The sequence below is a fragment of the Hemitrygon akajei genome, chromosome 12 (genome assembly GCF_048418815.1).
Source record: "Hemitrygon akajei chromosome 12, sHemAka1.3, whole genome shotgun sequence".
NCBI lineage: Eukaryota > Metazoa > Chordata > Chondrichthyes > Myliobatiformes > Dasyatidae > Hemitrygon > Hemitrygon akajei.
The window spans coordinates 96,236,788-96,263,296 of record NC_133135.1 but is presented as its reverse complement, the minus strand read 5'-3'; the positions used below and the strand labels follow the sequence as shown (position 1 = coordinate 96,263,296).

General features: G+C 42.0%; 1 protein-coding gene across 3 annotated transcripts in view; it reads left to right on the top strand.

Moving 5' to 3' along the window:
* The window catches only part of LOC140737302 (nucleus accumbens-associated protein 1-like), a 68,105-nt gene extending 50,295 nt beyond the window's left edge, over window positions 1-17,810 (top strand). For all 3 annotated transcript variants that reach the window (XM_073063713.1, XM_073063712.1, XM_073063711.1), the window contains exon 6: window positions 9,364-17,810. In XM_073063713.1, coding sequence (XP_072919814.1) covers window positions 9,364-9,707 — 344 coding nt within the window. In that variant the 3' untranslated portion in view covers window positions 9,708-17,810. The remainder of the gene's footprint in view (window positions 1-9,363) is intronic.
* Window positions 17,811-26,509: the final 8,699 nt, after the last annotated feature.

The following is a 26,509-nucleotide window of genomic DNA, read 5'->3' as shown; positions in this document are numbered from 1 at the left end:
TCCAAATCTGTCTTAAGTCCTTCTGCAGCCTCCCAGCTTCCTCGACACTACTTATCTTTGTATCATCCACAAACCTGGACATAAATCCATCAATTTTATGTTTTAGTTTTGCTATTTAGTGTCTTTATACATATTTATAAAGAATTGAAAGAGGAAATTGAATGGAATTGTTATGTCAGAAAAAGCAGTGAAAAGGTATTTAATATATATCTGTGCTGGATAAAGTGAGTTGGCCATCCTGTGAACGTGGAATTGTAGATAATTTTTTTTACCACTGACAGTGTCTTTTCACATAAATCCGTAGATCATCGAAAACTACAGCACAGAAGCAGGCCCTTTGGTCCATCTTGTTTATGCCAAACTATTTAAACTGCCTAGTAGTCCCATCAACCTTCACCTGGACCATAGCTCTCTATACCCCTCCCATCAGTGTACCTATCTAAATGATTCTTAAATGTTGAAATCAAAATCGTATCCACCACATGCTCTGGCAGTTTGTTCCACACTCTCACCACCCTCTGAAGAAGTTTCCCCCTTATGTTCCCCTTAAACATTTTACCTTTCACCCTTAACCCATGACCTTTAGTCTCACAGAACCTTGGTGGAAAAAGCCTGCTTGCATTACCCTACCTATACCCTTCATAATATTGTATACCTCTATCAAATCTTCCCTCAGTCTTCTGCGTTCTAGGGAATAAAGCTCTAACCTACTTATTCTTTCTCTATAACTCGGGTCCTTCAGTACCGGCAACATCAGAGAGTGGTGAATGCATGGAATGCACTGCCAGTGAAGGTGGTAAAGGCAGATACAGTAGGATCTTATAAGAGGCTCTTAGATAGGTACATGGAGCTTAGGAAAAATAGAGGGCCATGCGGTATGGAAATTCTAGGCAGCTTCTAGAGTAGGTTACATGGTCAACACAACATTGTGGGCCGAAGGGCCTGTAATGTGTTGTAGATTTTCTATGTTCTGTATTCTAATACTCTTGTAAATTTTCTCTGTACTCTTTCAATCTTATTTGTATCTTTCCTATGGGTAGGTGACCAAAACTGCACACAATACTACAAATCATGCCTCACCAATGTCTTATACAACTTCAACCGAACATTTAACTCCTGTACTCAATACTTTGATCTATGAAGGCCAATTACCCAAAGCTTTCTTTACAACCCTATGTACCTGCCACTTTCAATGAATTATGGTCCTGTATTTCCATAACCCTTTGTTCTACCACACTTCTCAGTGCCCTACTGCTCACTGTGAAAGACCTACCTTGGTTGGTTCTCCCAAAGTGCATACTTAAATTCCATCTACCATTTTTCAGCTGGTCCAAGTCATGCTACAAGCTTTGATATTGTTCCTCGCTTTCCACTACACCTCCCTATCTTAATGTCAAACTCAAATTTGCTGATCCAGTTAACCACACTATCATCTAGATCGTTGATATGAAAATTCCCTTGAGGCTTATCATTCACAGTATGTACCTTATTAGACCTACCAAAGTGGATAACATTGGTTTATTGGAATTAAATTTCATTTGCCACTCTCTGCCCAACTTACTAGCTGACTGCTATTTTATAATCTAAGGCAATCCTATTCTACCCGTTGCTATTCTCCCTTGTGTTCTGATATTTCAATGTGGAGCAATATTTCTACTCTGTGTATCAGAATAAGTCCTTGAATGGTATTACATATGTTAGAACTCCAGAAAGCAGTCATTATTAGCACAGTGGAATTGAAGGTGAGTGGCTGAACTTCTTAGATCAGTTATGTGTTGGAAGGCAGTGAATAAGAATACTAAGTATGGGATTTAGAAGAATTAGAAGGCAAGACCTTGAGGCTAACAAGGTGCTGAGTAGGATTATCAGGGTAGATATTTAGGTTCTAATTCTTGATCTAGAGGGATTGTCCCTGTATAAATAGTTTGGACTGAGATGAGGGGAACATTCTTTACCTGGAGAATTGTGTATCTTTGGAATTCTCTACTCTGGTGAGCTCTGGTTAGCTAATTAGAATATAGAGCTATAAAGTACAGGAACAGGGCTTTCAGGCCAACTAAACTTATCACTTCTGCTTACACCATGTCCATATCCTTCCATATTCCTCATATTCATGTGTCTAAAAGTCTCTAAAATTTCTGCCTCTACCACCCCCCCCAGGCAGCATCTAAGGAAAAGAGTAAACAGTTGATATTTCAAGCTGAGACCCAAGAGTTCCTCCGGCATTTGTGTGTTGCTCCAGCTAGAATAGGTCCATTTGACCACTACCCCCTGTACTCTATGGGCAAGCCAGTTCTGAATCCAAACAGCCAATTCACCATAGATCCCATACATCTTAATCTTCTGGATGAACCTTCCGGGAAGGACCCTGTCAAACACTTTACTAAAATCTATGTAAACAACATCCACAGCTCTACCTTCTTCAATCATCCTCATGATCCCATCAAAAAAACTCTATCAAGTTAGTAAGGGTCTTGGCCCAAAATGTCAACTTTCCTTAGATCTTGCCTGGCCTGCTGAGCTCCTCCAGCATTTTGTATGTGTTACTTGGATTTACAGCAACTGCAGATTTTCTCTTTTTTTCAAGTTAGTAAGACATAATTTTCCCCACATGAAACCATGCTATTGTTTTCAAATGCTCATAAATCTTATCCCTAGGAATTATCTCAGTAACTTCCTTTCTACTATTGAATAATGGAACATCAGCTTTCGCCAGTCCTCTGGGACTTTGTCTGTGGCTAGAGAGAACACAAAGATATTGGTCATGACTCCAGCAGTCTCTTCTTTTGCTTCTCTTAATAACCTGGGATATATTCCATCAGGCCTTGGGGACATATCCACCTTGATGCTCTTTAAGAGACCCAATGCTAACTCCTCCTTTACATTGAAATTCTCCATCATATCAATATGCTCAGCACTGATCTCCCTATTCATGTCCTTCTTGGTAAGTACTGATGTAAAGTACTCATTTAGGGCCTCACTCACATCTTCTGCATCCAAGCAAATGGTCTTCCCTTTATCCTTGAGTGGTCTTACCTTCTCCCTAGTTATCCTCTTGCTCTTGATATATGTATCGAATGTCTGGAGATTTTCTTTAATCCCATTTATCAAGGACTTTTCACGGTCCCTTCTGGTTTTCTGAATTCCCTTAAGTTCTTTTCTGGTCTCTTTATAATCCTAGCATCCTAAGCTTTACTTATTCTTCCTTTCTCTTTTTAACTAAATTCATCAGCTCTGTCAGCATTCTAGGTTCTCTTACCTCGCTATTCTTGTTCTTCCTTCTTACTGGAACAGATCTGTCCTGTACTCTGTGCAGTTGGTCTTTAAACACCATCTACATGTCAAATGGCGACTTGCCATAAAACAGCTGTTCCTAATGTTCCCAACTGTTCTCCGTAGTTACTGCCTAATGCTCTTGTAATTTGCCCTGCTTCAATTTAATACTCTCCCATAAGTCCATACTTATCCTTTCCTATAGCTTTCTTAAAACTTAAGGAGTTGGAGTCACTGTTCCCTAACTGTTTACCCACTGAAAGGTCGGTCACTTAGCTAGGCTCATTACCCAACACCACGTCTAATAAAGGACTGTCTACATAATTGATGTAAGAAACCGTCCTGAATGCACCTAACAAATTCTGCCCCATCTAAGCCACTTGCTCTCAGAAGCTTCCAGTTTATATTTGGGAAGTTGAAGTCCCCCTTGACAACAGCCCTATTGTCTGCCTGCATATTTGTTCCTCAATGTCCCAGTGACTATTGGGGGGCCTGTAGTACAATTCCATCAGAGTGATTACGCCCTTTTTATTTTTGAGTTCTACCCATACATACTCAGTGGACGAGCCCTCCATTACATCCACTCTGAATGCGGCTGTCCCTGATTAGTAATGCAACTCCCATCTCTTTTACCACCCTCTCTATCTTTTCTAAATCATCAAAACCCTGGGTTATTAAGCACCAATTCTTGTTCCTCTCTCAACCAAGTCTCTGTAATGGCCACAATATCATAGTACAGTGTACTGATCCATGCTCTTAAGTTCATTACCTTTACCCAAAATACCTAATATTAAAATACACATATTTCAAACTGTCTTATCACTTTGTTCCTGCCTGTTTTGACTGGCCCTGGGATCTACCTCCCTCCACTTTCTGACCCGGTGCTCTAGTTCCCATTCCCCTGCCAAACTAGTTTCCCCCACCCTAAGTAGCACGGCTAGGATATTAGTTCCCCTCTAGTTTAGGTGCAACCCATCCCTCTTGTACAGGTCACCACTGCCCCAGAAAAGTTTCTAATTATCCAAGCACCTGAAACTCTGCCCCATGCATCAGTTCCTCAGCCATTCATTCATCTCTACTATCATCCTATTCCTGCCCTGACTAGCACATGGTTCTGGGAGTAATCCAGAGATTATTATCTCTTCAACCTCTTCCCAAACTCCCTATACTCACGGTGTTGGACTTCTTCCCCTTTTTTACCTATGTCATTGGTACCAATATATACTATAACTCTGGCTGCTCACCCTCCCTCTTGAGAATCTTCTGCAGCAGGTCTGAAACATCCTGAACCCTAACACTTGGGAGGTAACATACAATCTTGGTGTTTCTTTCTCGGCCACAGATCCTCATGTCTGTCCCCCTAACTATTGAGTCTCCTATCACTATCGCTCATCCTACTTTCACCCTTCCCCACTGAGCCTCAGAGTTGGCCATCCCTGGCAAGTCATTCCAGGCACTCACAACCCTCTGTGTAAAAAAAAAACAACAACTCACCTCTGATGTCTCCCTTAAACTTTCCTCCCTTAATCTTGTACATATGCCCTCTGGTGTATGCTATTGGTGCCCTGGGAAACAGGTACTGACTATCCACCCTATCTATGCCCCTCATAATCTTGTAGACCTCTATCTAGTCCCCTCTCATTCTTCTACGCTCCAAAGAAAAAAGTCCCAGCTCTGTTAACCTGGCTTCATATGACTTGTTCTCCAAACCAGGCAACATCCTGGTAAATCTCCTCTGCACCCTCTCCATAGCTTCCACATCCTTCCTATAATGAGGTGACCAGAATTGAACACAATACTTTAAGTGCGGTCTCACCAGAGATTTGTAGAGTTGCAACATGACCTCTCTACTCTTGAGTTCAATCCCCCTATTAATGAAGCCTAGCATCCCATTGGCCTTCTTAACTACCCTATCAACCTGCGCATCAACCTTGAGGGATGTATGGATTTGAACCCCAAGGTCCTTTTGTTCATCGACACTATTAAGTAACTGACCATTAATCCTGTACTCAGTCTTTTGGTTTGTCCTTCCAAAATGCATCACCTCACACTTATCTGGATTGAACTCCATTTGCCATTTTTCTGCCCAACTCTGCAGCCTGTCTATATCCTCTTGTAACCTTCGACAACCTGCAGCTCCAACCACAACTCCTCCAATCTTTGTGTCATCCGCAAACTTACTCACCCATCCTTCCGCCTCAACATCCAGGTCATTTATAAAAATCACAAATAGCAGGGGTCCCAGGATGGATCCCTGCGGCACTCCACTGGTCACCAACCTCCAGGCAGAATACTTTCCTTCCACAACTACCCTCTGCTTTCTGCCTTTAAGCCAATTTTTTATCCAAACAGCCAAGGTTCCACTTATCCCATGCCTCATGACTTCCTGGATGAGTCTCTCATGAGGGACCTTGTCAAATGCTTTGCTAAAGTCCATGTAGACCACATCCACTGCCCTACTCTCATCAATTTCTTTTGTTACCTCTTCAAAAAACTCAATCAGGCTCATGAGGCATGATCTTCTCTTCACAAAGCCATGTTGACTATCCATGAGTAGACTGTACTTCTCCAAATGCTCGTAGATCCTATCCTTAAGAATCCTTTCCAGTTGTTTGCAGACCACCGATATCTATAGTTCCCAGGTTTCTCCCTATTACCTTTTTTAAACAAGGGAACTACATTTGCCATTCTCCAGTCTTCCGGCACTTTCCCTGTAGCCAAAGAGGATTCAAAGATCATAGCTAATGCTCCTGCGATCTCTTCTCTCAATTCCCACAATATCCTGGGATGTATCATATCCGGCCCTGGGGATTTATCAATCTTAATGTTTTTAAGAAGATCCAGCACTACTTCTTCCTTAATCTCCACATTGTCCAGCACACTGGCCTGCTCTATTTCGACCTCACCTTGATCAAGATCCTTTTCACTTGTGAATATTGAAGCATTCATTTAGGACCTCCTCCACCTCCAGGCACATGTTGCCCTCTTTATCCTTCAGCGGTTCCACTTTCATTCTCGTCATCCTCCTGTTCTTCACATACACATAGAATGCCTTAGGGTTCTCCTTAATCCTACTTGCTAAGGCCTTCTCATGCCCCCTTCGAGCTCTCCTAAGTCCTTTCTTTAGCTCCTTCCTGGCTACCTTATATTTCTCATGAGCCCCTCCTATCCCCCTTGCACTCAGGAGGTGCCAGTCAATATGAGGGAAGTTGAAATCACCCATAACTACTACCCTGTATTTTGTGCACCATTCTAAAATCCGCCTACTTATCTGCTCCTCAGTGTCCCAAGAGTATTTGGGGGCCTACAGACTACTCCCAGCACAGTGATTGATCCCTTCCTATTTCTGACTTCCACCCAGACCAACTCAGTGGACACTCCTTCTGCAACATCCTCCCTTTCTATAGTCGTGATACTATCCCCGACCAGCAATGCCACTCCCCCCCACCCCCTTTTCTACCTCCCATCCCATTCCTTTTAAAACACCTGAACCCCAGGACCTGCATCTTCCAATCCTACCCTTCCTCCAACCAAGTTTCAGTAATGGCCACAACATTGTAGTTCCACGTACTAATCCATACTAAGTTCATCCTCCTTGTTCCTAATACTCCTAGCATTGAAATAGACACATTTCAACCCCTTTAACCGGCTACAATTATGTTTCGTCCCCTGCCTGTCCTTCCTCATCAACTCAGAACTCTTAGCATCATGCCCTTGTCCTTCTACCTTAATCCCTGCACTCACATTCTGATTCCCACCCCCCTGTCAAACTAGTTTAAACCCTCACCAACAGCTCTATCAAACCTGCCCGCCAGGATATTGGTCCCCCAGGGATTCAAGTGCAACCCGTCCTTTTTGTACAGGTCACACCCACCCCAAAAGAGGTCCCAATGAACCAGAAATCTGAATCCCTGCCCCCGCTCCAATCCCTCAGCCACACATTTATCCTCCACCTCATTCTATTCCTATTCTCACTGTCGCGTGGCACAGGCAGTAATCAAGAGATTACCACCTTTGCAGTCCTTCTTTTCAACTTCCTTCCTAACTCCCTATATTCTCCTTTCAGGACCTCTTCCCTTTTCCTACCTATGTCATTGGTACCTATATGTATCGCGACCTCTAGCTCCTCACCCTCCCACATCAGGATATCTTTGATGCGATCAGAAACATCCTGGACCCTGGCACCTGGGAGGCAAACTACCATCCGAGTTTCTTTCCTGCGTCCACAGAATCGCCTGTCTGAACCCCTGACTATAGAGTCCCCTATCACTACTGCCTTCATCTTCCTTTCCCTACTCTTCTGAGCCACAGGGCCAGACTCTGCCAGAGGCACGGCCACTGTCTCTTCCCCCTGGTAGGCTGTCCCCCCAACAGTACTCAAACAGGAGTACTTACTGTCAAGCTGTACAGCCACAGGGGTACTCTCTAGTACCTGACTCTTCCCCTTCCCTCTCCTGACTGTGACCCATTCCTCTGTCCCCCGTGGCCCCGGAGTGACCACCTGCCTGTAACTCCTCTCTATCACCTCCTCACTCTCCCTGATCAGACGAAGGTCATCGAGCTGTATCTCCAGTTCCCTAACATGGTCCCTTAGGAGTTGCATCTCGATGCACCGAGTGGCCGTCCGGGACGCCGGGAGACTCCAAGACCTCCCACATCTGACACCAACCACAGAAAACTGGCCTCACACACATACTACTTCCTTTTGCAATTAACAACTGCCTCGCCTCGTCCCGTTACCGCCGAAGCCCGTTGAACCAAAGCCCTTTCACTCTGCTGCCTCTCACTCCACTGCCCGCTGGATATGGCTGCCTTCTTTTTAAACTGTTCGCGCTCAACTGGCTGACGTCACACGCCTGCACAGTCTGGCCTCCCCTCAGCATATTTGTTGCTGAGGGGAATTGCCACAGGGGAACCATGCAGTAAATGCTTACTCCCCTTACTTCTCCTGATGGTCACACATCTATTACCTAAAGCCTGCACTCTGGGTGTGACCACCTCAGAAACATAGAAACATAGAAAAATAGGTGCAGGAGTAGGCCATTCGGCCCTTCGAGCCTGCACCACCATTCAGTATGATCATGGCTGATCATCCAACTCAAAACCCTGTACCTGCTTTCTCTCCATACCCTCTGATCCCTTTAGCCACAAGGGCCATATCTAACTTCATCTTAAATATAGCCAATGAACCGGCCTCAACTGTTTCCTGTGACAGAGAATTCCACAGATTCACCACTCTCAGTAAAAGTTTCATCTATGAGATGAAGTTTTCAGCCTCCCAGATGGTCCTGAGTACATCCAACTCCAGTTCCTTGAACTTGTCTGTCAGGATCTGAAGTTGGATACACTTCCTGCAGACATTGTCATTAGGGAAACCATTAGGTACCCTGCAATTCCACATCTTACAGTAGCAGCATTCCACTACTTCAACTACCAGCTGTCTCTTGTCTTTTTTTTTACTTCCGTGGTGTGTTGGAAGTCTAGGACAAAGAGACAGAACTTTAAAACTAGACGATCAATTATTTGAATAGCAAAATTGTTCTGACGGGTTGTCTGGTCTAGGTCAGCCCTTTATTCTTCAGTGGAATACTAGTGGGCTGAGAACTCTCTTGATGATGGGTTGATACATACGATATGGAATCAATCTTTATAAAAAGGAGAACAAGAAACATCAGTATTATTCTACACTGTGACCTAGACGGTCCTAATGGTAGAAAGTTAATATGGAGACAGTTGGGGATAGAATTAAAATTATAATGCAACTTAGAACTTATTGTCTCTCAAGAGATTGTTGTACTGAGTAGTACCACACTGTCAGAGATGTCATCTTTCAGACACTGTGTTCTACTGAGCTCTGTTTACCCTCTTAAAATGGCAAGGTGAATAGTTAACGAACTGGATGTAATCCTGAGAAAAATTTACTTATTTTCCAGTTTTATTTTAAAAAATAACAATCATCTGGTCCTTATAACATTGCTGCCTATGAAATGGTACATTACAGCTTCTACCACCTTCAGAGAAACATTTCACTGATGGTCTCTTATGAAAGGTATGAGAAATAAATGTTTTTGTTTCCCTTCTCTCTTGCAGTTTACTGTCAGAATTTTGCTCCAAACTTCAAGGAGAGTGAGATGAATGCCATTGCCGCAGATATGTGTACCAATGCCCGAAGGGTGGTCCGCAAGCACTGGATCCCCAAGCTGAAGCTGATGCTGGCAGAGGGAGATGGAGTCTATCGTTCAGTCATCACTGACGTGGCTGGTGGAGGCTTGCCAGATGGAGCATCTGGGAGCCAAGAAATGGAGCTGTCAGGCACTGGGCACAGGCATGAAGCTGGTGGAATGAGAGCCAATGGCTCTGGCCACAGATATGAGACGGGTTTTCCGGATGGTTTAGATGACTCTGGGAGTGGGATTGTAGAGGCTCCAAACTAAAATATTCCAATTGTCATTCTCCTTCCCCCAAGAGAAACCCATGGTGTAGGACATAGGGAGTCTCATGTTGTAGGGTTCTATGTCTGGTCTCTTTATTTGATGCGTGTCAGTGGTGATGGACTGAGAACTGGAGATTCAGTCTGTGCAGTGTCAGTGAAGGAGACCATCACACCATTAACCCATTCACTGCTGGACATTCATGTACTGGTTTGGATGTAACTGCCTAGAAATTGGGTATCACCTTTTTATGGTGTGATTTAAAAAAAAACCAGTGTTGTGTTTCCCTGCAAAGCACCATGAGAGTATTCAGCATTGTCTGTAACCATCTAGAGTGATTCACACCAGTAGACAGGGCTAAAACAGGACCTGTGTTGTTTGCAAATGGACTAAGCTCTGTGAGTTTCTGAAAATTTAATGATTATGAATCGGAGAAGAGCAGCAGCTCTTAAAAGCACAGTCCCCTTGGCAGCTGGACACTGGCTGCTGTGAAGACAGAGGCTACAGGGGAGGCCACCCTACAGTTTGTGGAAGAGAGCTGGATGTTGTCATCAGCGCTGGGTGGGGTGGAGCAAGGAATCCTCAGCCAAGACCACCAGAGGCAGGAGGTGGCTCCCACTGTCCTGGCTGTGAGAACTTCCACTCAGTTGGAAAAAACACAAATAAGGTTCACGACCTCATGAGAACCCCTAGAGTGACCTGCCGGCCTTTTGTAGCACCGTCATTCATTGATGTTAGTTATCAATGCAGGTGCTCTGGAGGAGAGGCAGATGAGGGTTTATTGTGTCATCTGAGCTGCCCTGGCCAATGACTGGTGAACTGTGTTGGTGTTAAGGATTGGAGTGTCTGCATTTTATCCAAAGTGGGGTCTGATTCTGTAGGCTCATCTTGAAAGCCTCTTTTCTTTATTGCCCATGTATTCACTGTTCCACAGTGTTGTCTACCGGGAGCTAAGGGTTGGCAGTGTTCCACGAGGTCTTTCCCTGGTATCCTTTCTTGTCTTGGCTGTTCCTGTGCCTCATGACCCCTAGGCTCTGGTCTCCATGCTACTCTTCCTCCACACCATGACACTTTCAGACTGTTAGGCTGTGGAGTGTGTGGCAAACAGCCCTATAGTATCTGCAGCTGAAAGGTTCCCCTACAAACATGGGCACTGGAATATCATTTTCAGAATACCTTGCATTTTCCACAATGATCCTGGTATTTGTATGAATTTGTTATAGTAGAATAGGGCAGCAGTCGAGGGGCTGTGTTTCTATGTGAGTAGACAGGCAAGTAGAGAGGGTAGTTCTGATCTTCAGGCAATGGCCAGAGGGGTGGATTCTGAATGAAGACCACCATCAGTGCTTCCCAGAAAGAAGGCATTAGCCACTAGGACCCACCCACAGTGGGCTGCTCCCACTTGTAGTCATGCTGAACACCTTTGCCTGAGATTCCATCTTCTCATCAGCAGTAGATGGAGAAACGTGGCTGTGTTTTATTCTAAGAGTAAGTTCAGAATTGGCTTTATCATGCAGAGTGTGGTATATCCCAGTGACGATCCTTGGAAAACCTGAGCCTGTGAATACACTGCCCTTCAGAGAGGTCCAGGCAGCAGGTAGCTTCATTGGCTCTTTGCTGATGGTGATAACTCCTGCCCCAAAACCTCTAGCATAGGGTCACCACCGAGATCTCCACAGGGTGAGGGCATCAGTAGCTCCATGCTGCAGAAAGTATTCACTATTTGTTACAGTATGTACGAGGGACTAGTAGGTTTTTGAGCAGCCTGCAGCCTTTTGAAGCTTCTAGCCAGGGCCCCTGATGTCAAGGAGTGTCCCTTTAAATAGTCAGGAGAGCAACAGATCTGAATTGTGTTGACACTAATGGGCATATTTTTAAAAAAAACAGAAGTTGCACTCTGTTGCTCCAGTTATTTATGTAAGGATAGAAATATTTTCTTGAATAGTGGATTTTTAAAGTTTAAAATTATTACAATCAATTCTGGATTAAATCACACAGGGTGCTAATTAACCAATTTCTAGGCACGTGTGTATGGCAAAATTGCCCCAAATGTAGATAAAGAAAAAGAATAACTTTCATTTTTATTAATCTTCCTTTTCCTACACAGATCTTCCAAAGCAGTACAATTAAAATGTGGTCACTAGTATAGATAAGGGCAACGGTTACACCAACATGTCTGACAGAATCTGAGTGAGAAATATGGGTTTTTTGAAAAAACATAAAAATCTTCCCTAAAAATCTTCTTTAAACAGTGTCATGGAATCTTTTACAACCATTTGAGGTGACAGATGGGAGCAGAATGATGATGTAGCACTTCTTCACTGCAGGACTGTAAGTCAGATGTCCAGGTCTTGGATTATGATCCAGGCGAGAATGTTATCCAAGGTGCAAACAAGACAATGACACATTTCTATTTTAAAAACTTCTTAATTATTCTTAGAGAGCACAGAAGTAGGCCCTATATTCCACAACATTTGTTCTAACCATCCAGAATTCAGTTGGACTACTGTTATGTAAGACCATAAGCTCATAAGACACTGAAACAGAATTGGGCCACTTGGCCCATTGAGTCTGCTCCCCCATTCCAATATGGCTGATTTATTATCCCTCTCAACTCCATTCTTCTGCCTTGTACCCATAACCTTTGATGCCCTGACTAATCATGAACCTATCAAACTCTGCTTCAATGACGAGGCCTCAGCCTCCATCTGTTGCAATGAATTTCTCAAATTCACCACCCTCAGGCTAAAGAAAGTCCTCCTTACCTCTGTTCTAAATTGATGTCCTCTATTCTGAGCCTGTGCACTTTGGTCCTAGACTCCCCCACACATAATCTCCACATTCGCTCTATATTGGCCTATAAATATTTGATAGGTTTCAATGAGATCCTTCCCCTCCCCCCACCCCTTCTGAACTCCAGCAAGTACAGACCCAGAACCAGCAAACATTCCTTGTGTGTCCATTCATTCATTATGTGCATTGTCGTATGACCTAGGCAATCCTGGTCTTTCCATGACCATGATTTTTCTTGGCAAATGTTTCTACAGAAGTGGTTTGCTATTGCCTTCTTCTGGGAAGTGTCTTTACAAGAAATGTGATGCCAGCCATTGTCAATACTCTTCAGAGATTGTCTGCCTGACATCGGTGGTTGTATCACCAGGACTTGTGATATGCACCAGCTGGTCATATGTCCATCCACCACCTGCTTCCATGCTTTCACGTGACCTTGCTTGGCGGCTAAGCAGGTGCTACAATTTGCCCAAGGGTGACCTGCAGGCTAATGAAGGGAAGGAGCACCTTACACCTCCTTTGGTAGAGATGTATCTCCACCTTGCCACCCCCTCATACATTAACCCTTTCATTCCCAGAATCATTCTTGTGAACCACCTCATTTTCTGGACCCTTTCCAATGGCAGCATGTATTTTCTAAGAAAATAGGTAAAGGACACAAAAATGCTCACAATATTCTAAGTGCAGTCTGACCAATGCCTTATAAAGCCTCAGCATTACATCTTTGCTTTTATATTCTAGTCCTCTCGAAATGAATGCCAACATTGTATTTGCCTTCCTTCCCTGTAACTCAACCTGCAAGTTAACCTTAAAGAATCCTGCAAAAAACACTTATACCTCAGATTTTTGAATATCCTCCCCATTCAGAAAATAGTATACACCTTTACTCCTACCAAAGTGCATGACCGTACACTTCACTGTATTCCATCTGCCACTTCTTTGCCCATTCTCCTAATCTTTGTCCATTCTGCAGGCTCCCTACTTCAACACCTCATGCTCCCCTATCTTTTTATTGTCTGCAAACTTGGCCACAAAATCATCAATTCCTTCACCCAGATCATTGACATATAATGTGAAAAGAAGCGGTCCCAACACTGACCCTTGTGGAACACCACTAGTCACCAGCATCCAACCAAAAAAGGTTCCCTTTATTCCCACACTTTTTCTTCCTGCCAGTCATCCAATTTTCTCTCCATGCTAGTATCTTTCCTGTAATACCATGTGCTCTTGTTAGCAGCTTCATGTCATAGCAGCTTCACTTCATAGCACTTATCAAAAGCCTTTGGAAAATTCAAGTGAACAACATCCACTGATGGTCCTTTGCCTGTTATTTCCTCAAAAAATTCCAATAGATTTGTCAGGCAAGATTTTCCCTTAAGAAAACCATGCTGACTTTGGCCTATTTTACCATGTGCCTCTCAGTACCCTGAAACCTCATCCTTGATAATGGATTCCAACATTTTCCCAACCACTGTAATCAGGCTAACTTGCCATAATTTCCTTTTTTCTGCACCCTTTCTTCTTAAAGAGTAGTGACATTTGCAATTTTCCAGTTCTCTGGAACTATTCCCAAATCTAGTGATTGTTGAAAGATCACTACTAATGCCTCCACAATCTCTTCAGCTACCTCTTTCAAAACCCTGGGATGTAAACCATCTGGTCCAGATGAACTTCAGACCTTTCAGTTTCCCAAGCACCTGCTCCTCAGTAATAGCAACAACCCTCACTTCAGCCCTCTAACACTCTCAAATTTCTGACATACTGCTAATGTCTTTCACAGTGAAGACTGACACAAAAACTGAGTTCGTCGGCCATTTGACCCCATTACTACCTCTCCAGTGTCAGTTTCTAGTGGTCTGATATTCACTCTCGCCTCTCTTTTACTCTTTATATATCTGAAAAAATGGTTTGTATCTTCTTTTATATTATTGACTGGATTTCATATTTCATATTTTATCTCCTGATAATTTTTTAAAGTTGCTTTCTGTTTTGGTTGTATCGTCTTATACTAATCTAGATTTTTCTTTTTGCAGCCCCATCTACACCCCAGTTTTCCTGCTACCCATCTGGGGGTATTTACAGTGGCTTATTAACCAATCAGCCAGTACATTTTTGGCTTGCGGGTTGAAACTAAAGCAACTGGGGGAACCCATGCAATCACAGGGAAAATGTGCTGATTAGTCCACACCTAGAATATGACATACAATTCTATATGCACATCAGAGGAAGGACATAGTTGTGCTGGATCAAGTACAGGGGAGTTTTACTGAGATATTGCCTTGATTGGAAGAATTTGAGTGTTGAAGAGAATGACTAAGTTGGGCTTGTTTTCCCAGGTATGACAGAGGCTGAGGGGTGACCCGATAGAAGTACAGTTGCAAGAAAAAGTTTATGAACCCTTTGACTAGTTTTCTTCATTAATTACTCATAAAATGTGGTCTGGCCTTCATCTAAGTCACAATAATAGACACACGCAATGTGCCTAAAACAAGCAATCGTATTTTTCATGTCTTTATTGAACATGTATTATTTAATCATTCACAGTCTGGGCTGGAAAAAGAATGTGAACCTTTGTATTTAATAACTGGCAGAACCTCCTTTAGCAGAAATAACTTCCACCAAATGTTTCCTGACCAGACTTGCACAACAGTGAGGAGGAATTTTAAGCCATTCCTCCATACAAAACTGTTTCAGTTCATCAATATTTCTGGGATACCTTGCATGAACAGCCCTCTTCAGGTCATGCCACAGCATCTCAATTGTGTTGAGGTCTGGACTCTGACTTGGGCATTCCAAAACATAAATTTACTTCTTTTTAAACCATTCTGTTGTTGATTTACTTTTGTGTTTCAGATCATTGTCTTGTTATATCATCCAACTTCTATTAAGCCTCAGGTGACAGACTGCTACCCTGACATTCTCCTGTAAAATGTCTTGATAGAACTTTGAATTCATTGTTCCCTCAATGATTGCGAACTGTCCAGGCCCTGAGGCAGCAAAGCAGCCACAAACCATGAAGGTCCTTTCACCTTGCTTCACAATTGGGGTGTGGTTTTGTGCTGGTGTGCAGTGCCCTTTTACCTCCAAATATCGTGGTGTGTATTTCTGCCAAAAATTACAACTTTTGTCTCATCTGTCTACAGAACATTGTCCCAGAAGTGTTGTGGGACATCCAAGTGGGATTTACAAACTTGAGATGTGCACCAATTTTTTTTTTTGGAGAGCAGTGGTTTCCTTCAGTGGCGTGCTTCCATGAACACCATTCTTGTTCAGTGTTTTTCTTATAGAGGACACATGAACAGAGACTTTAGCAAGTTCTAGATATTTCTGCAGTTCTTTTGGTATTACCCTTTGGTTCTTTTTTACCTCCTTCAGCTTTGCATGTTGTGCTTTTGTTGTGATCTTTGCAGGATGTCCACTTCTAGGGAGAGTAGCAACAGTACTGAATTTCCTCCATTTTACTGTAGTCTGATGAACAGTCAAGTCTTTAGAAATGCTTTTTTTGCCTTTTCCAGCTTCATACATCTCTGCAATTACTCTAACGTTCTCTGAAATTTGTTTTGATCATATAAACAGAACTTTCTTGAGAAGAGCAGGCGTGCTTACTATTGACAAAGAGTAGTACAATCGTGTTATTAGTTTATGCAGATTCTGTCTGTATATTATTATGACTTAGATGAAGATCAGACCACATTTTATGAATAATTAGTGCAGAAAACCAAGTAATTACAAAGAGTTCACAAACTTTTTCTTGCAACTGTATATAGAAATCTATATTGAAAACAAAAACATGGGCTTAAGATGAGAGTAAGGAGTTTTAAAAGGGACCTGAAGAGAAATTTTTTGTTTATTATAGAGAGTAGTTTGTATCTGGAACTTGTTGCTAGAGAAGGTGGTAGAATCAGATACAATTACTATCTTTAAGAGAAGTTTAGATAGACACTTAAAATAGGTAAGGCATAGTGTAGGTGGGCAGAAAGTTTGGCAACAACTGTAATATGACAGCTCTGGGTTTCAAATTCCTTGATCTGGCATGGCAGAGTTGTGGAAATAGAAGGGAACTTCTATTGCTGCGCCCTTCCCTAAAGGGAGAATCTCAATGCTGTTACAAACAGGTAAGTTTAGTGTTAAGTAGGAAGCTGCAATGCTGTAGGCAGGACTAAGCTGAAGCTTTCTTTCCTCGTTCCAGTGACCCCAGCATTTTCCATGGCAGGGATTTTTACTCATGCTCTGGAGGAGATTCCTTCTTCAAAATATTGCACTTTTGTCTTTGTAATGACTGTGGCCACCACTTGAAGCTAATCAATACTTGAGGACTATGGGGATGTTTGAGTAATGTTATAAGGTTATGTCCAGGTATTACATGGAAATGACAGCCTGGCTTTCAAATGATCACGTGTAATGTCTGTTGAAATGGAGCAAATGAAGAATTTTATTTTCATTTTCTAAAGCAGTAATCAACTATCTGATTTTTTCTGACCAGTTCCTTGGCTGTGACCCAGATTCTTATCATCCTTCTTGGGAGCTGAAAGTCACACTTTTGGAGCTAGTCCTATATCTTTCTACCTTCTGAAATAGTGAAAAAATATATTGGCTACAAGGAATCTGTAGCCCAACCTATAAACATGATGATTCTCGGTGAGAGGAGGAGAAGAGGCAGGAAAGTGAAGAATGTAAGGTTGGAGTTTGCTTGGCAGCGAAAGAGTTGGCATTAATTACTGAGATAACAACTCAGGGATGCTCACTCCCCTGGTCAAGTTCTCCACTAAAATTGTAGGTACAGATATTCACTGAAACATACCTGCCTTCTTATTTGAAATGTTTCTGGTAACTGCATGTGGACAAAATCCCAAACTTGGGGCAAAGTACTTGCAGATTGGAATGCTGTTTGCTCCTTCTATCCACAAATCAACAGTGAAAGTGTATTTGTGATATGGCAATTAGGATCTTGATTGCTATTGATACGAAAATAATGCTGTAGTTTTTGTGATTGAGAACAGTCTGCTGAAGGGTTTCGCTGCAAAGTCATGATCATGAGTATCCTTTTATGTACATCCACTCTAGGATGTGGGAGTTGCTGTGATGTACCCTTGAATCATGCACTGTATCAGTTTCCAGTGGCCTTACTAACACACAATGGGACACCAACTTGTTTGAGGTCCTGGGTCTGCAATGAAATGATCTGCTAATTATTGATGTGATACTGTATCTTGTGGTGCTCCCATTGGTGTTTGTTGTATGTTCTACTTTAAATTAATAATATACAAATACAGATGTAGCTGTCAATTCTCATTGTCGGCATACTTCATATTTAAAGTTTTGCTTCATTTTTCCATGAGGTTAAGTTTTAGGTGTAGTTGCTGAAAGCTGCCTCCTGTTGTTTAATTGGGTGAGGGATGAAAAATAATGACAAAAAGATTTCCAGCCTTGTTCATACTTCTCCACCCGAAACCCCATCCTTAACAATCGACTTCAACATTTTACCAACCACTGTCAGGCTAACTGTCCTATGATTTCCTTTCATCTGCCTCTCTCCCATCTTGAAGAGTGGAGTGACATTTGCAAGATGGCCTTTTGGAGCAGCTTACGGTTGAGCGCACTAGGCGAAAGGCTATTCTGGATATGGTGTTATGTAATGAACTGGATTTGATTAGGGAGCTTAAGGTAAAGGAATCCTTGATATGACAGTGATAATATGATACAATTCATCCTGCAATTTGAGAAAAGTTAAAGTCAGATGTATCACTATTACAGTGGAGTAGAGGGAATTACAGAGGTATGAGAGAGATGCTGGCCACAATTGACTGGAAGGGGACAATAGACAGTGCAGCAATGGATGGAATTTCTGGGAGCAATTTGAAAGACACAGGATAGATGCATCCCAAATAAGTATTCTAAAGACAGGATGACACAACAGTGATTGAGAAGGGAAGTCGAACCCAGCATAAAAGTAAAAGAGCAAAAATTAGTGGGAAGTCAGAGAATTGGGAACTTTTAAAACCAACAGAATGCAACTAAAAAAGCCATAAGGAGGAAAAAGATTAAATGTGAAAGTAAGCTAGCCAATAATATTACGCAGGATACTAAAAGTTTTTTCAGATATATAAAGAGTAAAAGGCAGGCAAGAGTAGATATTGGACTGCTGGAAAATGACGCTGCAGAGGTAGTAATAGTGAGTGTAGTTATTACTCGGGAGAATGTGCTTGGGAAGCTGAAAGGTCTGAAGGTGAATGAGTCACCTGGACCAGAACACCCGAGAATTCTGAAAGGGGTAGCTGATGTCATGCTCATTGGCTTGTAGTTTCCAGGCTTCTCCCTACTGTATGAACAAAGGGACAATGAACTATCTTCCAATCTTTTGGTGCCTTGCTCATGGCAAACGGAGATGCAACAATATCCATATATGCAAGTGTAATATAATAGCAATAACTGAAACCTGGTGATGGTGGTGAAACCTCAAATGATGGTGGTGAATATAGTATTAAGGTATATACTTAGGAAAGATAAGCAAGATCATAAAGGTGGAGGAGTTGCCACATAAGAGAGAATTTAAACATGAGGCTGCTTATGATGGGAGATGAATTGAGACTTAGGATATCTGGGTGAGAACTGAAACCTATAAGAATAAGGAATAACATTGAGTGTATGTTATAGACCCCCTAATGCTGACTTTAATAAAAAACTATCAGAATATTAAAAAAGCATGTTCTGCTGGTGATGTTATAGTTATGGAAGATTTTAATTCCCAAATATTGAGTGGGATAACCCAGTGATTAATGGATTACAGGAAAGTGAATTCATTGAGTTATTGAATGATTGTTCTTTGACTCATTATGTAAATACATCAACAAGAAGGGAGGCATGTCTAGATTTGATATTCTGTAGCAATCAGGACATAATATTGAGTACAAAAGTTTTTGAGCTTTCAGGAACAAGCGATAATAACATTGTTAGTTTTGAAGTTTTTCGGGAGAGTATATCAGTAAAAACCAAAGCCATTAATTTGAATTTCAGAAAGGCAAAGTTTGTGCAGAAGACTTTAGAAGGTAAATTGGAAGGAACTGTTTGACATTGAGTCAGTTGAGGAACAATGGAGTTGATTTAAAGAGGTAATACATGCAGTGCAGGAAATATTTATACCCAAGTTCGGGAGAAGCAAAGAAAATAATAGATCAACTGCCTAGATAAAACATAGAAGAATACAGAAAAAAATACTAATGGCATTAACCATAGAGCATATGAAAATATGAGAGCTATAGTCAGGAGAGAAGTTCAGATTACCAAAAGGCAGGTTGAGAAGAATATTATTGATAATATTGATTGACACCAAGATTTTTATTTTCAGTCAAGAAGGAAGTTAAGTGTATTAGAAATAATAGTGGGGTGATAAATTATGCAGAGAAGGACATTAACAAATACTCTTAACTCATATTTTGTTAAAGTATTCAACTCTGAAGAAGTTAACAATATGCCATTAAGTGTGGAGAAAGATAAGGTTGTTTTAAGTGACTTAGAGATCTTAGGAAGTGAGTTCCTGCTTCAGCTGAAAAGACAAAGCTAATAAATCTCCAGGACCAGACAACATATATCCAAGGGTATTTAAAGAGGTCAGTGATTATAAATACAAACCCCTAACATGTATTTTTCAAAAAGTCAATGAAGACTGGTGAAATCCCTAAGGACTGGAAATTTGTCTCAGAACATAAGAAGGGTGACTGCACTGACCTTGGTAATTATAGACTAGTAAGCTTAACATGTATTGTAGGTAAGATAATAGAAACATTAATAAAGAATGAGTTGGAAAAGCAGCTGATAAGAACAGACATGTTAGCAGAAAGCCAGCATGGGTTTAGAAAAGGGAAATCAATTTCCACGTTAATAATATGCTGGAGTTCTATGAAGAGGTAACTAAAATTTGGGGTAAGAATAGAGCAGTTGATATCATTGGGGCCTTCAGAAGGCTTTTGGCAGGGGAACCTCACAAGAGGTTAATAATCAAATTATAGAAGGTAGGGATTCAGGGTAAAATGTGCAAAAGGGGGCTCAAAAAGAAAATGACAATATAGGGTGAGAAGATAATTTTCACACATAGAAGGTGTTAAAAGTGGGGTTCTGCAGTGATCAGTTTTGGAGCTGATACTGTTTTTAATTTACATTAATGATTTGAATACACATAACAAATAAACTAGTAAGGTTTGCCGATGACACAAAATTAGAGGGAACAGGCTGATAATATTTCAGGCAGCAGAATCAATGTAGTTAGGTCTAACAAAATCCAGATGTGGGCAGATAAATGGCAGATGAAATTTAATGTAAGTAAATGTAAAATATTACATATAAGAAGTGGTAATATTAGATATAAAGATATATTAGGGGGTTCTTGAGTTAGAAAGCGCCCTGTATGAGAAGGATTTGGGTAGATTTACAAGGATGTTGCCTGGATTGGGGAGCATGCCTTATGAGAATAGGTTGAGTGAACTCGGCCTTTCCTCCTTGGAGTGACAGAGGATGAGAGGTGACCTGATAGAGGTGTACAAGATAATGAGCGGCATTGATCGTGTGGATAGTCACAGAGGTTTTTTTCCCAGGGCTGAAATGGCTAGCATGAGAGGGCGCCTAGGTAGTTCTATGGTAAGGACATGTTCGGTACAGCTTTGTGGGCTGAAGGGCCTGTGTTGTTCTGTAGGTTTTCTATGTTTTCTATCCTGGAAGACTCATCACTATCAGCGGCTAGACAATTCACAGAAGTGATTAGAAAGGCAAATAGAATGTTGTTCTATATAATGCGCTCAGTGGAGTTCAAGTCTAGGGACGTTCTCCTTAAACTGTATAAAGCACTTTTGAGGCCACACCTTGGGTACTGTATACAATTTAGGTCTCCATATTTTGTGAAGGCACTGCAGAGAGTCCAGAGAAGGGTGACGAGACTCATTCCAGGTCTGCAGTGTATGAGCTATGAAGAAAGATTGAAAGAAAGATTTAAAACTCTTTAGCCTAAGTAGACATAGAGTGAGAAGAGATATGATAGAAGTGTTCAAAATCATTAAGGGTATAAGTAAGTTGGTTATCAGCTGCTACTTCAAAATTAATCCATTATTGAGGACATGGGGCTATAGATAGAGACTGGCTAAAGGGAGATTTCACACTAACATCAGGAAGCATTTCTTTACAGTGATTTGTGGACACATGGAACAAACTACCTAGTTGTGTAGTTGAGAGTAGTACCTTAGAGACTTTCAAATCGAAACTCGTTAGTTATTTCAATACTCTGTGAATTGGAACTTGGCAAGCGTGGTTGGCTGAATAGCCTGTCCTTGTCAAAACATTTCTGATGTTCTAGTGTTCTCCCATCAGTCTCCCTCCTGGCACTTACCTCTGCAAGTGGAAGAAGTGCAACACCTACCCATTCACCTCCTCCCTCACCTTGATTCAGGGATCTCAAAACAGTTTGTCCAGTGAGGTAGCACTTCACCTGTGAGTCTCTCAGGGTCATCTACAGTGTCTGGTACTCCTGTTATTGTCTCTTTTACAATGGTGAGACCCAGCATAGATTGGGGGACTCTTTCACTCAATCCATAACAAGCAGCCCAGTGGCTAACCATTTTAATATCAATCCTCTTTCCCATCCTGACATTTTGGTCCATGGCCTCCTCTACTGCCACAATGAAGCCACTCTCAGGTTTGAGGATCAACACCTCATATCCTGTCAGGGTAGCTTCTAACCTGATAGTATGAATAATAATTTCACTAACTTTTGTTGTTGTGCTTGTTTTTGTTTTCACATCCTCCTTCCTTGCCTCTTCTTCCATTCCCCACTTCGGCTCCCTCTTACATTTTCTCTTTTCTTTACCTGTCTATTAGCTCCCTCTAGTGCCCCTTCCCTTTCTCCCATGGTCCACTCTCCTTATCAAATTCCTCCTTCAACTCTTTACCTTTTCCATCTATCACATCCCAGATTCTCATTTCAAACCCCTCCACAAACCCACCTTCCTTCCCCCTTACCTGGCTTACCCTATCATCTTTTAGCGTGTACTCTTCCTCCCCCCCCCCCCCCATTTCTTATTCTAGCTTCTCCTCTTCCTTACTAGGCCTGATGAAGGGTCTCAGCATGAAATGTCCAACTGTTTATTCCTTTCCATAGATGCGTCCAAAGCTGCTGAGTTCCTTCAGCATTTTGTATGTGTTACTGTGGATTTCCAGGATCTGCAGAACCTTGTGTTTATAACAGAGCCAACTTGCACCTCTTGCCTTTGGAAGTTGTTTCTATTCAGATGCAAGACCTTGGTTCCAGACTGAACTAAATTACATTCATTTTTTATCTAAATTTCACTCATATAATCACTATTCATTTCTTCTTAACTACCATATCATAATTTAATCCTTTATTATTATGTGTTTTATGAACTAAATATATATCATGGATACAAATCTTAACTAATTGACAAATACAAATTTGAGAGGGTGAATCTCACCATAAATCTGTGCCAGCAGATGTTGTTCAAATGTGGTAGAAAGAACAAAATGTGTGATGGTGCAGATATTTAGGTGAATAAATATTGATTAAACATTGTTCAGATAAAGCAAGTCTCACTGCAATTTAGTTTCATTTTAACAGGCTTCGAGAATGAGACTGGGAGAAGAAACCTATTAAAAGGTAAATTTCATTGACTGGTTATTTGAAAGGCACTCTAAGCAATAAAAGGAAGGTAAGGAGCAGCTATTGTGCAAGTAGATCAGTGTAGGAGTGGGAAGTTGAGGCTTTGGCTTGAGAGGAGGCTGAGGAGAGACTGGTAAAATGTACTAAATTTGATTTTCAACTTTGCTGTTAGAATGATGCCATTGGGGAAGTCAGTTAAGGCAGTGGAATGATATTCCTGTAAGATGTGGGAGATCATTGTCCATGAAGACTACACCTGTGGGAAATGTGCCCAGTTCTAACCAACACTGATCATGTTAAGAAATTTGGAGTTGGAGGTGGATACACTGAGGACCATATAGCACACTGAGAGTATTATAGATCAGAGTTTCACTGAGGTGGATGATGAGAACCATACAGGATACTGAGAGTATAGATCAGTTTCGGTTAGGTGGTCACTCCTGAACTGCAGGTTGCAGGTAGTTGAGTGAATGCCTGAAGAAGCAAGGGGACAGTGTTTTCCTGTGGCTATTCCCTGAGCAGCAAGTATAGCCTTTTGTATACTGCTAGGGAATGACTTTTCTGTGTAAAACAGCAGGAACCAATTCATTGGCACTGATGCTGCCTCTGACACTCAGTGGGTAAGGGAGAAGACAGATAGTGGTAGGTGACATGATTGTTGGCGGAGTGGGGGTTAGCAGAGAGGAGATATTGGGGCTGCAAAAGATACTAGGATGATGTGTTGCCTCCTGGGTGCCAGTGGCTGCAGAACATCTTCAAGGAGGAGGAGTGCAGCCCGTGTTTGTGGTGCATATTGGTAGCAATGACATAGGTAGACAGAGGGTTAAAGTCCTGCATAGTGAATTTGGAAAGTTAGAAAAAAAAATTAAAGAGCAGGACTTCCCAGGTTATTAATTGCTGGATTACTCCCAGTGCCATGTTGCTAGTCTGAGTAGGAACAGAAAGAGCACATGAAAGTGTGGCTGAGGAGCTGTTGCAGGAGACAGGGATTCAGGTTTCTGGAGCAATGGGTAAACTGTACAAAAGGCATGGGTTACACCTTAACTTGAGGGGAACAATATCCTGGCAGGAAGGTTCACTGCTGCTCCTCTGGAGGCATGGGACCAAGAGCACTTGGTTACAGATGGAGGGATTGAAGCTAAGTTCTGTTTCTGAGGATTGGAGAATGGCTAATGTTATCCCACTTTTTAAGAAAGGAGGGAGGGAGAAAACAGAGAACTATCGTCCTGTCAGCCTAACATCAGTAGTGGGGAAGATGCTAGAGTCCATTATTAAAGATGAAATAGTGGCATATCATAGCAGTGATAGGATTGGGCCGAGCCAGCATGGATTTACCAAGGGCAAATCATGCTTGACTAATCTATTGTTTTTCGAGGATGTAACCAGGAAGTTAGACGGGGGAGATCCAGTGGATGTAGTGTGTACCTCAATTTTCAGAAGGCATTTGATAAGGTCCCACATAGGAGATTGGTGGGTAAAATCAAAGCTCAGGGCATTGGGGGGGAAGACATTGACATGGATAGAAAACTGGTTGGCAGATAGAAAGCAAAGGGTAGCAGTGAATGGGTGTTTCTCGGAATGGCAGGTGGTGACTAGTGGGGTGCCACAGGGCTCGGTATTGGGACCACAGCTGTTTACAGTTTACGTCAACGATTTAGATGAAGGCATTGAGAATAAAATCAGCAAATTTGCTGATGATACTAAGCTGGGTGGCAGTGTGACATGTGATGAGGATGTTAGGAGAATTCAGGGTGACTTGGATAGGCTGGGTGAGTGGGCAGATACTTGGCAGATGACGTTTAATGTGAATAAGTGTGAGGTTATCCACTTTGGGAGTAAGAACAGGAAGGCAGATTATTATCTGAACAGTGTAGAGTTAGGTAAGGGAGAAATACAAAGAGATCTAGGAGTCCTTGTTCATCAGTCACTGAAGGTGAATGAGCAAGTGCAGCAGGCAGTGAAGAAGGCTAATGGAATGTTGGCCTTTATTACAAAGGGAATTGAGTACAAGAGCAAGGAAATCCTTTTGCATTTGTACAGGGCCCTGGTGAGACCACACCTGGAGTATTGTGTACAGTTCTGGTCTCCAGGGTTAAGGAAGGACATCCTGGCTATAGAGGAAGTGCAGCGTAGATTCACGAGGTTAATTCCTGGGATGTCCGGACTGTCTTACGCAGAGAGGTTAGAGAGACTGGGCTTGTACACGCTGGAATTAAGGAGATTGAGAGGGGATCTGATTGCAACATATAAGATTATTAAGGGATTGGACAAGATAGAGGCAGGAAATATGTTCCAGATGCTGGGAGAGTCCAGTACCAGAGGGCATAGTTTGAGAATAAGGGGTAGGTCATTTAGGACAGAGTAAAGGAAAAACTTCTCCCAGAGAGTTGTGGGGGTCTGGAATGCACTGCCTCAGAAGGCAGTGGAGGCCAGTTCTCTGGATGCTTTCAAGAAGGAGCTAGATAGGTATCTTATGGAGAGGGGAATCAAGGGATATGGGGACAAGGCAGGAACCGGGTATTGATAGTAGATGATCAGCCATGATATCAGAATGGTGGTGCAGGCTCGAAGGGCCGAATGGTCTACTTCTGCACCTATTGTCTATTGTCTAAGTTAGATATTGTGAACAGCAGTACAGTAAGGAAGGAGGGAGTGATGAACTTAAAACATAAAGTCATAAGATACAGGAGCAGAATGAGGCCATTTGGCCCATTGAGTCTGCTCCACCATTTCATCATGGCTGATCCATTTTCTTTCTCAACCCCAATCGCCTGCCATCTCCCCATATTGTTTCAAGCCCTGACTAATCAAGAATTTATCAATCTTTGCCTTAAATACATCCAATGACTTGGCCTCCACAGCTGCCTGTGGCAATGAATTCAACAGATTCACCACTCCGGCAAAATAAATTCCTCATTATTTTTATTCTAAAAGGAAGAACACCCCTCAATTCTGAGGCCGTGCCCTCTAGTCTTGGACCCCTCCCCCCCCACCCACCATAGGAAACATTCTCTCCACATCCACTCCATAGAGGCCTTTCAACATTTGATAGGTTTCAATAAGGTCATCCCTCATTCTTCTGAATTCTAGTGAGTACAGGCTCAGAGCCATTAAACACTACTCATATGACAAGTCTTTTAATCCTGGTATCGTTTTTGTGAACCTCCTTTGAACTCTCTCTATGTCAGCACATCTTTCTTACATAAGGGCCCAAAACTGCTCACAATATTCCAAGTGAGGGCTTACCAGTACTTTATAAAGCCACAATATTACATCCTTTCTTTTATATTCTAGACCACTCAAAGTGAATGTTAACATTGCATTTGCTGCAGAAAAGCATATTGGCAACTGTAGGGAT